The following is a 15,862-nucleotide window of genomic DNA, read 5'->3' as shown; positions in this document are numbered from 1 at the left end:
CCGCCGGCCCCGCGCGCCGCGGCCTCGCTGCGGGGAGAAAGAGGAGGCCCCGACGCTGCCCGCGCGGCGGCCGTACGGGGCTTTCAAGCAGCGCGCGCTCAGCCCTTCGCCCCGCCCTCCCCGCGGGGGACTACAGCCCCCGGCATGCCCCGCGAGGCGTCGGAGTGGCCGCCATTTGGAGGCGGGGGGTCGGGAACGGACCTTGTTATGGGGCTGCGGGGTGGGAGTGCGGTGGCTACAGCGCTCCGTAACGCAGCTTGTCTGCGCCTGGAGAAAAGTATGGGCAACGTCCCACAAACGTCGGGCCGTTCAGCATTTGTTTTCTGTTCTTTTTATCCCGGCTGTCTGGTCACGGGTTTACCCTGGGATGTAGAAATTTTTTTCTGGTAGTGAGAAGTTAAAATAAAAATTAAAACATGCAGAAAAAACAACTTAAGTGTAATGTATCTGTGTCCGTTGCCTCCTTAAAAAGCCCAGATGTAAAGAACCTAAACACTAAAAAAAGCTAAAAACTTACGGAGATCTGAACAGAGCTGAATGAGGCACTGAGGTGTGGTAACAGTCAGGCCTGTGCTATTGCTGTAAGCGGTATTCTAAGGGAGCCACGAGGTGCCGGTCATGCTGAAGAACCGCTTCTGCCAGTGCTCCTCACAGCGATTACTGCAGGTCAGCTCAATTACAGCAGAGGAGCCGTGACCTGCAGTTGAAGGCAGCGTACGCATAACAGCAAACGTGACAATTACAAACACCAAGTATACTGGAGCTGAAAGGTGGCACAGAGTTTGCAGAGTACAACCAGGACTTAGCCCTGCAGCTAACCCAGTGAAGGGGGGGAGAGAGTGGAAGTAGGTCACTGACTACAAGGGGAGAGGCTAGGGACAGACGTTACTGCAGCAAAACCCTGGGGTTACTGTAAGAATCAGTGCTTAAAGTTAGAAATTTAAAACTGTCTATGTATGCTACTATAACTGCTTTAATTAAAAACAAAACCTGGAACATCCATATTCCATACTGAAATTTGAAGTGGTTCACAGAGGAATTTTACAATAGTCAAACTATACAAATAGAAAAGGCAAGAAAGCAACATTTTTATTTCAGAGATCTAGTTAATGTTTAGGGACATCTCAGGCATGGGATTGACTTCCTGTTTAAACATCTGCTAGAATTCACCTGCCTATTTGACATATTAAACATATTTGACATATTAAATAGGCAGAACTCATTCTGCCTATTTGACATATTAAACGCAGTCAACTGTAGTTTGATAACCAACGTGTGGTCTGTACGTGCCACAGACTAGGACTACAAGGCACTCTACAGTGCCAGCCTTAAATTCTCCCTATTGGCAACACACGTGCTGGAACCTAAAAGTCCCAGACTGATTTTATTCATGATTTTTCCTATCTTCAGGAAATACGTCTTTGTATGTTTTCTAATGAGAGCAAGTGCAGTCTAGAAACAGTAAAGAATGGGGAGAGGATTAGAACCGAAGAAAGACTATGCACACAATAATGAATTATGCAAATTTTATCTGCACTCTTAAGAAAACCTTCATGTATTGAGTTAGCACTCATAAAATGGAAACAAATACAGGAGTGTGTGCATGTTTCCAGCTGCATGCAATGAGATCACTCAGCCGCAAGACTTGCCAACGCTCTAGAAAGTAGCACTGCATTGAAATAGAGTCTTTTTTTACTTGATTTTCTGATTTTTTTTTTTTTTTTTTTTTTTTTTGCATTATGTTTAACTACTTTATTAAGCTGCTCTTAGTATTGGTCTCTGGAGCTGGTGATTAAATCCTGGTTAGAGGACGTCTGCACATGGAAAGCGTTTGAAAAATCATGATATTGTCTTGGTACAAAGGAAAATATCAAGAGGAATTAAATGCAGTACTTTGCCTGAAATTTCACAGAATTTTACTGTTTGGTCCACCTGTAGTTACAAACAGGAAATTAAATATTTCTATATTTCTATGTTGAGGGATTTTTGAAACAGCAAAAAATCCCATGGCTTGCTGTAGCTGAGCAAACCAAGCTACCAGGGCAACTATGAGAAGTTCCCATGACAATGTTCCCACATCGCCCAATTGAGGAATTCAGGAAAATATTGTTACCAGTAGCTGGCTTCAAGGACAAGGTCTACGTGACTGCTAATCACAAGGGGGTTGTTTTCTTGCAGGTGGGGTTGTTTTCTTGTAGTTGTTTGTCTGAGTGCTTTTGACCAATAATCTTGTGTGAAACACTGTCCGCCCCTGTTAAGTTCACTATAAAAGTTAGGCTATTCGGGCAATAAAATGAAGCTTGCTGATCACTCATATTGAGTGTCCCTGTCTTCCTTCCGTCGACAACAAATGGCGCCCCGAACAGGGACACCGCTGGCGGTGAACCTGCGAGCCACGGTTGGACGGAATATGAGAAGGAAACCGGTCCTGCAACGCAGCCCAGGAGGTGAAAGGGATGTAAACGCGGAATCCCCGCATCCGGGAGCACCTATACAGGGTCCCGCCGGCCACGTGTCGCCGAAGTCTTGCAAAGGCTGCAACAGCGCTGACATAAATAAAGGTATGGAGAGACAAGCGGCGTATGATTTGCTCAAGTGCTTTTTAGAAAAGCGGAGCACGCAGGGTATAGACTGCAAAAAGGAATCGCGGAGAGATGCGGAAAAGGGAATCGCGGAGGGACGCGGGAAATTGAAGTAATCGCGGTGCGATGCGGAACATCCGAGATCGAGTTGCTACGGGAGACCAGAGGCGTCAGTGGACAACGGCAGCCGACCCTCACCGTGAGGCGAGTCGGCACAGAGCAGAGGGGCGGACATCAGGACCCTGCAGCCTGTCTGACGTAACCATGGAAGCAGCGGCGGCTGTGCTGCTTCTCTCTGGCATTCTTTTTATAAGAAGTTTATCTTGCAATGCAAAAAAGACTATTCGTCCCCAGATCGGTGTTATAACTATGTTTCTGAATAACATTCCGTGGGGTTGCCACATTCTACGGATTACTAATGACGATTTAGCTCTATTGCGGGGCAGGAGTGCAGAGACGCAGATTACACTGCCAAATGCCCACCGGCAGGCTCTTTCACAAACCGCTTCTAAGGTTTGTGAATCACAGTCTACAACTTCCTCGTAAGGGGGTGTCGAGAGGCAGGAGACCTTTTCTCCATTAACACCAGTGACAGGACCCGCGGGAACGGGGTTAAGCTGAGGCAGGGGAAATTTAGGCTTGACATCAGGAGGGGGTTCTTCACAGAGAGGGTGGTTGCGCACTGGAACAGGCTCCCCAGGGAAGTGGTCACTGCACCGAGCCTGTCTGAATTTAAGAAGAGATTGGACTGTGCACTTAGGCACATGGTCTGAACTTTTGGGTAGACCTGTGTGGTGTCAAGAGTTGGACTTGATGATCCTTAAGGGTCCCTTCCAACTCAGGATATTCTATGATTCAATGGTTGCAGCCGGCACTGCCTGCAGCCGTATAGCAGATGTTACACTCTCTTTCCTAACTAGTAATCATGTGTCTCATCCATTTGTGGTGAATGGTAAGTGGCAAAAAGAAAAGGGGTAGAGTAAGGGGCGACAAAGACAGAAACGGTACCAGGAGGATGCCACTGACAGTAACAGCACGGGTAATAGCAGTAGTATAAGTGACACAGGTGCGGGGCGGCGGCAGGCGCTGCTGCGCTGCGGGGCACTCTGCTGCTCGCCCTCACCGGCCTGTGCACTGCTGCCGACGGTGCTAGAGCAAAATGTGAAGACTGCTCAGATGGCAGTGATGAGAGTGCTTGTGTGAAGAAGACATGTGCTGAATCTGACTTTGTGTGCAACAGTGGTCAGTGTGTGCCAAACAGATGGCAGTGTGATGGGGATCCGGAGTGTGAAAATGGGTCTGATGAGAGTGCTGAGCTGTGTCATATGAGAACAGTGTCATGGAAATGTGATGGTGAAAAAGACTGTGACAGTGGAGAAGATGAAGAGAATTGTGGCAATGTGACTTGTAGTGCAGCAGAGTTCACATGCAGTAGTGGGCAATGTATTTCCAAAAGTTCTGTCTGCAGTGGTCAAGGTGACTGCTCCGACCAGTCGGATGAATCTTTGGAGCAGTGTGGCCGCCAGCCTGCACCTCCGGTGAAGTGTTCTGTGAGTGAGGTGCAGTGCGGCTCAGGTGAATGTACCTACAAGAAGTGGCGATGTGACAGAGATCCTTATTGCAAGGATGGAAGTGATGAAATTAACTGCTTTTCTCGGACCTACAGGCCAGACCAGTTCAGATGTGAAGATGGGAACTGTGTCCATGGGAGTAGGCAGTGCAGTGGTGTGAGAGACTGTCTGGATGGCACTGATGAAGCAAACTGTAACAATGTTATTCAGTGCTCTGGACCTGGCAAATTCAAGTGCAGAAGTGGAGAATGCATAGATATCAATAAAGTGTGTAACCAGCAGAGAGACTGCAAGGACTGGGGTGATGAGCTCCTGAAGGAATGCATCATAAATGAGTGTGACTGTCCAGCTGGGTTTGAGTTTGTAGACAAGAGAAACTGTGGAGATATTGATGAATGCCAAAACCCTGGTATCTGTAGTCAAATCTGTATCAACCTGAAGGGTGGCTACAAATGTGAATGTAGCTATGGCTATCAGATGAATCCTGCTACAGGAACCTGGAAAGGGCCATACCGGTACAAAAATACAAATAACACCTGTGATTACAATGATGCTGCTAAGCAGGGTTTAGGGGTTTATAGCATGGAGACAAGGGGTAACAACTACAGTGTTTGGAACAATTGTACAGCTTTGGCCTTACCTCCTGATGTTTTTCTGATTTGTGGGGATAGGGCCTGGCAAGGTACCCCTGCAAATGCTATCAGATGTCCATGTTACTTAGATAAACTCATTGTATTTGCTACTAGCTTGTTACAGTTGTGTGAGATCACCAGACATAAATGGGCATTGCTTGCACCGGATTGCAATGATAATGCTGAATTGTGTGGGGTTGCAGCTAGAGCAGCATTGGCAATTTTAGTGCCTGGAGTGGCATCTGCGGCCACACGTAACAACTTAGAAAAATTGGTATGCTGGGCTGAGAAGCAAGTCTATGCCATGACAGACAACATTTCTTGACAACATTTCTATTCCCAGGCCTCATGAGACAGCATAAGTACCATAAGTAGCATAAATAAATATTGCATAAATACAGCAAATAGTATAAACACAGTAGCATAAAGTCGCTTTAAAGTACCTGGAAGGGCATTCTTGTTTTAATCTGTTTCCCTTACAGGTGTGAACTATCAGATGGACTCATCCTTGTGCAATGTGTCTGATGTGTCCTGATGAGGTCCTGCTTTCACTCCAGTGGGCTGGCCAGAGCACGCCATTACATTTTCCACATCAGGGCCAGAGCCAGTCACGTAAAGCACACCACAAGTCATCCTGAGATGTTAGTGCTGCAGTTCCAATACAATAATTTCAAGGTAGAAGTGAGAAATACAATGTCTGGAGTAAAATGATTGACAACTGACCAGTTTTAAGTCTGAAATATATAATAGTTCTTTTCCCACTCCTTTTCCTTTCCCTCTTTTTCTCTTTTTCTTGTTAGTTTAACCAAAAGTATGCTCATTTGGAATATTGAATGTGACTTAGTCACCAGGGCAGAAAAGCAATGTTTCCAGGCAGTGGACAGTAAGGCTTAAATTCAATACTGAATTTAAACTCAAGTATATTGTGCATGCATAAAGAATGCATAGAAATATGTTGGCTGTGATGACACCATAAGATGTTTTAAAGCTGAAAATACTGATTGAATACCTCTTTACTATCTTTTTATTTTTATTTTTTTCACCCCATGTTTCTGTCTATATCTAGCACACTCCAGGACTCTTAAATTCAATTGCATTTTGGATTCTTGATTACTTCTCTTAAAAATGTGTTCTTATATCAGTTTTGACATGTCTTTTTTTTTTTTTTCTTAAACTATTCTGCTCATGAGAAGAACAATAATCAGGGTAGGCAATACAATATATCCACATCATTTTAATACAATATATCCACATCTTTTTAAATGCTATATGTGTAATTTGATTTAATCTACTTTTGTCTATTTTCTGTAGATTACATTAAAAATAGTCATAAGGTGAGTCTCAGAGTCAGAAACACTGGAGCCAAGGAACTTTTGCTGAAGAAGGCCAGGACCACAAAATTCTTGCCCAACTCATATTTTTTTTTTTTTTTTTTTTCCCTCAGGACTGATCACCCTCTTTCTGGAATTTTATTTACAATCCCTCTTTCCAAATGAATAATGGCCAAAGGGAGGGAGCAGGTAGGAGGCTCTTCTCTTGGCTTTTCCACCTGTGCTTCCTACCATAAAATACAAGGTCTCCAGCCATCCCAGTGACTCTACAACGGCTTCTAACATAGTGTGATGTAAAATGAAAAGTCACTGCACCCAAGGGGACAGAGGCATTGAGGTGAACACACTCTTTTCTAATTTAGTCTCCACTTGTTTCTTAAAAGTTAATGCATTTGGGACTTGGTTTTTAGCCTGATCTACTAAAGAAAGAAGACTTACATGCTCATGCCACTTTTCTGAATGTATATTTGCAATAATCGTTGAGCCCATGGATTTATTTTCATGTAATTTGACAAAGAGCTAGAAGTAGAAATATCCATTTCATGAGGGTCTTGCTGCCCTGATCATGCAGACACATATGGTTCATCATTTCCAAATCCCACTCAGTACAGGGTTTCCTTTGCATGAAAGCTACAGAAGGGGGGTGAGCTTGGGGCACTCTGTGGTCTCCTCTATGCATGAGGTTGACATGCAGGCAGGGGATATACCTAGACCTGGAAAATCTTTTTGGAAGTAGGTTTTTGTCTATCTTTCCCGCACCAAAGAAAAAGCTAATGGTCTCCCTCATTTGGAAATCAGAAAAATTGAGGGAGGGGGCCAGGAAGTGAGGCTTCTTTAACTGTGTTGCTAACAGAACTACTTTCCTCCTGACCCAATTTGGCTGTTACATCAGTGCATTTTTCCCTTGGGTGGTACTTTCTATCTGCAGCTGCAACCTGTGATTAAATCAAACCATGCTCACTAAAGAACAGCCTTGTAGACCTCTGATGGAAACTCAGGTGCTCTTAGATGCAGCAGGAATGATTCCATAAGCAGCAGCCTTTTTGCCTGCTTACTAATCAACTGATACATAACCTGAATTAAGAGAGTGTCATTCTCATATCCAGATACCAGATTTATTTATTTATCTATTTATTTATTTATTTATTTATTTTTATGTTGTAAGCATTGGCCTGAACAGTTTTCAGGTGGAATAATGGCAGTGTGACTAGTTACGCTTTACCTTCTGGTCTTCTTTTAGGGAGGAAGTAAAGATATAAGTGGTGGCAAAAAAGAGTTCGTGAAAGAATCACATCTATCTTTATGAATCACATTAATTATTCTGAGCTTACCTTTGGTGTGGCTGTGGTGCTTGTGGCAAGTTTCTGTTGATCTCTAAAGAGGCACGTCATTATAGAGAACAAAAGAATCATAGAATATTCTGAGTTGGAAGGGAACCATAAGGATCATCAAATCCAACTCCTGGCACCACACAGGTCTACCCAAAAGATTAGACCATGTGATTAAGTGCACAGTCCAAACACTTTTTAAATTCAGACAGGCTTGGTGAAGTGACTACTTCACTGGGGAGCCTGTTCCAGCATGCAACCACCCTCTCAGTGAAGAAGCTCTTCCTGATGTCCAGCCTAAACTTCCCCTGCCTCAGCTTGACACCATTCCTGCGGATCCTATCACTGGTGATTACAGAGAATAGGTCACCTACCTCTCCACTCCCCCTCGTGAAGAAGCTGTAGACTGTGATGAGGTCCCCCCTCAGCCTCCTCTTCTCCAGACTGAACAGGCCCAGTGCCCTCAGCTGCTTCTCGTGTCTTCACCTCTAGGCCCTTCACCACCTTCGTCGCCCTCCTCTGGACACTCTACAATTTAATGTCCTTCTTGTACTGTGGTGCCCAGAACTGCACACAGTACTCGAGGTAAGGCCGCACCAGTGCAGAGTAGAACGGGACAATCACCTCCCTCGACTGACTAGCAATGCTGTGCTTGATGCACCCCAGGGTATGGTTGGCCCTCCTGGCAGCCAGGGCACACTGCTGGCTCTAAATGCTAAGCTTGTAGTATACTAGTGTGTGTGTGTGTGTGTGTATATATATATATATATATAAAAATATATATTTGCCTTTTGTAGTTCTGAGTTGTGAAATGATAAATACAGGTGAAGATGAAGTCTCTGTGCCACATAGCTGCATGACTCAGCCTGGCCTCTAGGGACCTGCTTGGACAGAGAGCCCCAAGTGAAACAAGTGCAATGATCAGTTCAGTTTTGCTTTTGAAGGCACGGAGTCAGGAACAGCTCTCTCTCCCTTTCTTTTTAGGTAAATATTCAAAGTAATCCTACAGTGATTACTGCCAGTTTACAATATTGAGGATTTTTTAAACCTTGCAATAATGTTAGTTTACCTATGATAAACAGGTATCTTGAAGCCTACTTCAGAGTTTAATTATTTCTTATTCACATGAACCCCCCCCTTATGGAGAAGACGGCAAACAGGTAAATTTTCTAGCTTCCTCCTAAATTCTCTAACTTCCTTCTCACTCTCCAAACTTGCCCAGAGCATGAACTGTGCCTGGGTGACTTTCTTCCCATTTGGGAACCATACAAAGCTGTGTCTGCAGATATTTTTAAAATGGAATCTAGTGGTGTTAACAGTCTGATTCAATCATTAACAAGAAAATGTAAAAAGACAAGTGAACTGCTGCAGGTGACAACAAATTTCCGGGCCGGTAGTGGGAAATGAACAGCTGTGTCATTGTATTTAAGCTGAGAGCCTGAGGCAAAGGAAACCTGAATCCTAAGGCAGGTGAGTAGCACCTGTGAGTTGTTGCTGTTGATTTATTTAACTTGTTGTTGGGGCCCACTGTAGGTAAGCTATTCCTAGACTTATATAAGTGACTTGTGCTATATTTTATCTGTAGTCTGTCCCTTGGATAAAAAGGATTTTGAGTAATGCTTGAAAATATTTTCTCTGTGTTTCTGGTAATGCAAACAGTGAACTGACTGGTATAAGTCTGTGCCTCAGGGAAACCTAGGTAACCATAAACAATGGAGGATAAGAGCTTGTTTTAAGCTGAAAGCTCATGTTAAAGGACTGAAAATCCTTTATAAGAGAGAGGAGAGGGGAAAAAAAAAAAAGAGCTTTTGATTATGCTCTGAAGGAAAACTCAAGATTAGATTTCCAGGGATCAGATTCTAGCTCATGGACTTTCATCTGAGAAACAAGATAATCGCTTTGTGCACAGGCACCCCAATGTGTACCAGACCAGTAGGCAGAGGAGGTTGTTTCTAAAAAGCCAGCAAAGATGCTGACAGTTGACTTCACAGTAGGAAAAGAACATTTTGCTGTGTCACCTGGGTGAAATTGCTCTCTGCTTTTCTTAAGTGTGAAAAACTGGTGGGAGGGCACATCCATACCAATGGGAGCTGCATGGGTTTTAGGAGAATCTGCAGAAGTTACAGCAGGGAGCAGAGATACTCTGTGCTGTCTTTATGGCAGCATTAAAAGGGTAAGGTGTAGGATGCCTCCTTTGCTGGTTACTGCTCCTTCAGATTTGAAGACAAATGCAGTAGTGGAAGGGAGCCCCAGACAGATCAGTGGGTGCAGACTGCTTGGGGAAATGAAGGTGATAGGAACCTTAGTGCTTCCCTTCTCAGTATTACTGACTGCTGTAATATATGTGCTCAGGCCAGGCTTGGTGGACAGATTATTTCAGATCTTCAGCTCTCTTACTTAGCTGTCCCTCTGTGCCTCTGCTATTCTACAGGCGAATTAATGGTAAAGGCAATACAGACAACAGCACAGCCTGCCTCATCTGTTAGTGCACCCATTTAATACACACATACTCTTCACCTGGACTGTGTTATGTGAAGCTTTTTTTTTTTTAATTCATGGAAGTGAAAGTATCCTTTCTTATTCTGCTCTTCACTGACTTTACTCATTCATTTTACAGCTGTCCAACACGGTTACACTCAATTGATTTTCTTAGGGATGTAATACCTCCAAACCAGTAAGTACTTTTAGCATCTTGCTGAATTGCAGCTTTCCAAAAAAGTCAGTCAGTGAGAGCTTAAAAATATCTTATCTGTGTTGAAGAGAAATAACTTGAAAACCAAAGAGGAGAGAGTCACTCCATAATGCACTCACTGGTATCTGTCTATGATGCTATGAAATTAACTCAGCCTGAAGAGCAGATAGAGATAGGGCTTGGTAGCACTCAATTTTTATCAGTCTGTTTATTTTAGATAAACCCAATGATGGTCTGAGTTGAAATAGCCTCTAGTTTTTGTAAGCATGTGGATAATGGAAAGACATGTCACTCAGGTCAATGAGATACAGATGTTTTATCAAATCTTGGTAGAATTTTCTTCAAGTTTCAGAGGTGAGGTGGGAAAACGTTTATTTTAAATATTTTGCTGAGATCTGGCAATTCACTGGGATAATCAAGATAATCAATCCTTCCGTGTTCTTGGGGAATGAAGGCAGCCCAGTAACCTACCATTTCCCTTGTCCTGTTGTTCTGTGAGAATTCTCCTAGTTATGTCTAGCCACACTAAGTCCCTTGTTTCTCTTGTAAGTGCTTTTCTTCTTTGTGCTAGTTGGAGATAGATTAAAATAGATTAACCAGTAACTAATTATTCCAGCAGCATTTGAACACTCATGTTTCCAGCTGTAAAAAATCTAAAATCTGTCTTTTGCTTTTATGTAGGTACTGCCATGTTCCTTATTGCCAAGTCTTCCAGCAGCAAATAAAAATCATGCATCTCTTCTTCCTTTCCATTTTATCTTTGCTATTGAAACACACTGGCAGCAGAAAACTTTTATTTGGTCATAATTTCACAGAATATCAAGTGGGCAACATGAACCTGATCCTCTCTGTCCCACATGGTGGGTCAATGGAACCTGAAGACATCCCTGATTGAGATGCTGGCTGTTGGGATGCAGAGACATCTTCTTGTATTTTCTCTCATGACTGTCCTCCTGGAAGCATTCAAGACTATAAGAACTGCAAAGCATCTACCAACCAAGACAGGTATACCATAAAAGTGGCTCAGGTTCTTGCTGAAGAAATCAACAAGATTACTGATGGCTTCTTCCCACATATCATTATAAACCACCTACAGAGGTTCAAGATGGATGCTAACAGGGAAAAGGAAGAAGCCGCCTTTGGAATTCCCCAAGCAGAACAGGCCTGGGAGGATTATATGGGATTTTTGACCACTGCAAAATCACAGATGACAAGGGTCCTGATTCTAGATATCCATGGACAAGCACATCCTGAACAGTGGATAGAACTAGGCTATACAGTTTCAAAAACTCCCCTTAACTCTGGTGTCTTCTGCATCATGTTCCTCCATTAGATATCTGGCCAATCAGCTAGTTAGTGTGTCTTTTGAGACTCTGCTTGCAGGGAACAGAAGTTTGGGTAAATATATCGAAGAACAAAATAACAGTTATGTTTGTGTGCTTTCTCCATCCAATCCTAGCCCCAATAATGGGAACTATTACAGTGGTGGATACATAACAAAGCCTTTTGGCTCCCATGATTCTGGTGCCGTTGATGCCATTCAGATGGAGCTACCCCAGTGGGTTAGGGCACCTGAAGAGCGTCTCAGATTCTGTAAAGCATTAGCAAGAGCTGTAATGAAATTCTGGCAAACTAATTACTGTAGCCAGTCCAACCATGAATTTCTGCCGTGCTGAAAGAGACTGTCTTAAGATACCTTTCCATACTACAGTAATGATCTGGAACAACAAAACAACTGATACACCTGATACACTCTTAAACCTGCAATATAATTCTGGATGCTGGAGGAGAGACACTAACCTCTAAAGACAGACATCATCAAGATAAAATTCACAGATAATACCCAACAAATCAGTTAACAAACAGCTTTGTACTAGATCCAGCACTGAAAAGACTGCCTGAAGGGTATCTTTGGAAATATTACTTGTCTGACATGCTCTTTTGTTCTTAGCTTCTTCCCAGCAGTGTCCTCTCTCCTCTAGGATACAATAAACAATTATTCTTCAAAATAATTATTTGTAGTACAGTGTCTTAGTAGATTATCTGTTCAAAGAAATGGAGTGTCTTTGCTTTTCTTGCAACACTTAAAAAAAACAACAACTGAGTAATACCATTGTTTAGAATGTTTGGGGCTAGGACTAATTTCCATTTGGTGTCTTTAAAGCATTAGGAGTTGGAACTCAACAAGTAAACTAATGCAGTGCAGTGACATACAGCCTGAACTACTTCAGGTTTTATGTAATGAATTATGAGAAAAAAGAGAGCATTACTATATAGTGCTGTAGTTTTGTCACGATTTAAATAGCACAGCAATAAGGTCGATGGAAGGCTGCTAGACACAACATGTACACATCATGCATTTTAGACAGTTTTCTTTACTGCATGGTTCCTGTGGGAAAGGAATTTGCAGGTGGCTTTGTGCTGTTTCGTGTGTCCCTGAATTAGAGATAATGAGGAAACAAGCGGTAGAAAGAAAAACTTGAGCAAGGTCGAGATAAAGTAACTTGGCTACAGTGTTAAAGATGAGCTTGGCAGTGGCCAATTGCTGGCTGGCTCGAGGCGTGTGTCTGAGGGTCTCTAACCAATTGTATGACAGATTTGGGCGTGTGGACAGCACATGGGGCTACGGGGAAAGTATATGTAAAGTATATAAGAGGGCCTAGCGACCCCCTCCGGGGGGCCGGGATCCCAGAGTTGATGGGGACCGAGCCGTTCCTTAATCCGAGATTACAGGCTCGGCTCAACGATGCCATCCTGCGGCAGTCCGCGTCTCTGGCCCGCCAGGCTATGCTGAAGTTACCTGAAGCGGGAAAAGTCGAGCCATCGTTTACTAGCATTAGGCAACAAGTTAGCGAGCCTTATACGCAATTCACTGATATTGACAACCGCGAGGCGAAGGAGGCCCTTGTGGCAGCGGAAAATGCAAACACAGAATGTAAGAAAATACTCCAAGCCCTGCCTGTTAATACTACATTAGCACAAACGACAGAGGCGTGTGATTGAGTTGGGTCCATAGAACATCACGCTGTCGCTTTGGCCGTAGCCTTTGCTGTGGCGCTTCAAACGGGAGGCAGGCGGTGTTTCCGCTGCCAAGCCACGGGACATTTTGCTGCTGAATACCCACAGTGAGGAGCGGGGAGGGGGGACACGTGGTAACCCTGCTCCTCCCGCCGCTTGCTCACGGTGCGGCAAGGGCTGGCACTGGGCCAACCACTGCCGCTCGAAGTATAACGCAGAGGGTCAGCCTTCACAGCTGTGGTGGTGAAACGGGAAGGTGAGTGCGGGGCGTGCGGCGACTCCAGTGCCCCGGCCCTCCGTCGTGGGCAGTCACCACCCTGGGGGATGGTGACTGCCAGGCCGCAGCCGTCACCGCCCGCTGCTCCAGTGGTTCCACCGACTGCGTCACGGTGGACTCCCCCACCGCCCAAACATGAGGAAGTGCCGGGTTGGATGTCTCCACAGTAATGGACTGCATGCACCCTTTGGGACGCTTGGGTCTGTAAAATACCTCTTAGTGTAAAGGGACCACGGGTCTTTTTGTACTGCCTGGAGTAATTGATGAAGATTTCGAAGGGATAATACAAGCAATGGCATGGACTCCCTCTCCTCCAGTGCTCATACCAAAGGGAACTAGAATTGCTCATCTGATTCTTGTCTGAGCAGTAGTCTGCAGGAGTTGGTTCAAGAACAACTCCAACAAGGACATACATCCAACAGACAGCCCATGGCATTCACCAGTGTTTGTCATCGAGAAGAAGGGCGGGAAATGGAGATTGCTGCATGATTTGCAATGAATCAATGCAGTGACTGAGGACATTGCAGCCAGAAAATAAAACAAAACAAAACAAACAAACAAACAAACAAAAAAAACAAACAAAAAAAAAAAAAAAAAAAAAAAAGAAAGAAAGAAAAGAGAGAGAGAAAAAAGAAAAAGAGAAAAAAAAAAAAGAAAAAACTAGTCGCCGTGTCCAGGCTCACTTCCATGTTGCTTTCATAGTGCTAGGCATCCCAAAGGAAATAAAACCCAACAATGTCCCTGCCTATGGTAGTCACTCCCTTCAAACGTTTTTTCGAATTTGGGGTAACTGACACATCACAGGAATTCCTCGTTCCCCCACAGATCAAGCCATTGTTGAGCACACACATTGCACCTTGAAAGCATTGCTAAATAAACAAAAAGGGGGAGACACCCAGGAAACACCACAGAACAGGTTGGGAAAGGCACTTTACTTAATGAATCACCTATCATTTCCCTTTCTTCACAAAGAGGTACTGTCCATAATAAAACATTACAAAAATATGAATTCCACACTGTCACAGGTGCCACAATCAGAGCAGGCCTTAGTAAATGGTAAAAAATTTAAATACAGGTCTTTGGGAGGGACCCCAGCCTCTATTAACTTGGGGTCGAGGGTACACTTGTGTCTCCACAGGTCATGGACCAAGATGGGTACCAGCAAGGGGAGTAAGGTCATGGTTGGCCTCCTCCTCAAAATCACCACTGCCATTGGTTATTGCCAGCCCTGGGTCTCCATCCAACCATGCCACAACATCGGGGTCACCCTTGCCAACATGACAGGACAAGAAGTGATGTGCCTGTCCCTGGCTAGTGCTAATGACCCATTTACAACATGTCTGGTGGGGAACCCAGCAGATAACAAAGACTGGACTGTCTACTTGCCACAGGCGCCCTTAGAGCCACAGGAATTAGATATCCTGGGATGTGTAACAGCAACCGAATGTGTAAGGTTCAATTTCTCGGGCAAAAACTAAATCATGAAACAAATGGTCAACGCCACACTTGCTCCTTATTGCAATGCATCTCTTTGGTGTAATTATACAAAACTATAATAGCATCATTCCTTGCGCCAGGAGCCACTCTGCTTGGCTGTGGGATTGACTGTGGAGTGGACACCCCTAGATGCACCCAGAGCTTTTTCCTCGGAGGGGTCTCCACTCTCAGCCGCTCACCGTGAGAGTAGACAAGGACCTCCTGAAGCTGCGGACAAATTATTTTAAGTGATATTTTTCTGTGGTATGAATGAGAAGTGCAAGAGGCCTCATTACATGATTGTGTGATTGTGCTGTGTGAGTGAGATGCAGCGTCGCTGCGAAGCAACATCCCTAGCGCTTAGTGGTTGTTGACTGATGTAGATTCTAGTAGGCACGCTACTTTACAATTGTAATTCTGCTTGTGATTTTCACCCTGTTGCTTATTGTACCTTGCTTATTGCAATGTCTGCTGTGCTTGATAGAAAAATCTATAGAAAGCATTTGGTTGGTTGAAAATAAAAGAGGGGGAATTGTGGGAAAGGAATTTGCAGGTGGCTTTGTGCTGTTTCACATGTCCCTGAATTAGAGATAATGAGGAAACAAGCGGTAGAAAGAAAAACTTGAGCAAGGTCAAGATAAAGTAACTTGGCTACAGTGTTAAAGATGAGCTTGGCAGTGGCCAATTGCTGGCTGGCTTGAGGCCTGTGTCTGAGAGTCTCTAACCAATTGTATGACAGATTTGGGCGTGTGGACAGCACATGGGGCTACAGGCAAAGTATATGTAGTAGTGAAAAATGGCAATAAATGTCTCCTGTTCAAGAGCCATCAGGAGTCCGTGTCTTTCATCCCTTCAGGTGCCCTCCTGAGCGGTGGTCCATTGACTTCACTCAGCGTAGGATTAAATATTTAATTGTTACTGGAAGTAGTATTGCATTATGGAGGGAGTGTTCTGC

The 15,862-nt window shown here is 44.1% G+C and overlaps 2 protein-coding genes across 19 annotated transcripts in view; one reads left to right on the top strand and one right to left on the bottom strand.

Annotated features, from left to right (window-relative positions):
- The first annotated feature begins 1,789 nt into the window (after window positions 1–1,789).
- Window positions 1,790–12,148, top strand: LOC311434732 (very low-density lipoprotein receptor-like). 18 transcript variants are annotated; one of them, XM_084515066.1, is made up of 6 exons: window positions 1,790–5,460; window positions 6,230–6,305; window positions 7,937–8,029; window positions 8,269–8,977; window positions 10,062–10,118; window positions 10,818–12,148. In XM_084515066.1, the coding sequence occupies exon 1, from the start codon at window positions 3,908–3,910 to the stop codon at window positions 5,108–5,110; it is 1,203 nt and encodes a 400-aa protein (XP_084371192.1). In that variant the 5' UTR covers window positions 1,790–3,907; the 3' UTR covers window positions 5,111–5,460; window positions 6,230–6,305; window positions 7,937–8,029; window positions 8,269–8,977; window positions 10,062–10,118; window positions 10,818–12,148. The 18 variants fall into 18 exon arrangements, with proteins under 18 accessions (XP_084371192.1, XP_084371191.1, XP_084371188.1 ...); XM_084515065.1 differs by having other exon boundaries at window positions 8,242–8,977; XM_084515062.1 differs by having other exon boundaries at window positions 6,230–6,453; window positions 8,242–8,977.
- Window positions 12,149–14,925: 2,777 nt separating this feature from the next.
- Window positions 14,926–15,862, bottom strand: part of WDR64 (WD repeat domain 64) — a gene marked incomplete at both ends in the record, with an annotated part of 63,223 nt that continues 62,286 nt past the window's right edge. Inside the window, 1 exon segment of the mRNA XM_084514997.1 lies at window positions 14,926–15,135. Within this exon segment, the coding sequence (XP_084371123.1) occupies window positions 14,926–15,135 (210 nt within the window).

The sequence above is a fragment of the Aythya ferina genome (genome assembly GCF_964211825.1).
Source record: "Aythya ferina genome assembly, chromosome: 3".
NCBI classification, from domain to species: domain Eukaryota; kingdom Metazoa; phylum Chordata; class Aves; order Anseriformes; family Anatidae; genus Aythya; species Aythya ferina.
This window is presented reverse-complemented; position numbering and strand designations above follow the sequence as displayed.

Bases quoted from the DNA above. Each gene is read 5' to 3' on its own strand.
- LOC311434732 (XM_084515066.1), top strand. From the start codon at position 3,908: ATGAGAACAGTGTCATGGAAATGTGATGGTGAAAAAGACTGTGACAGT.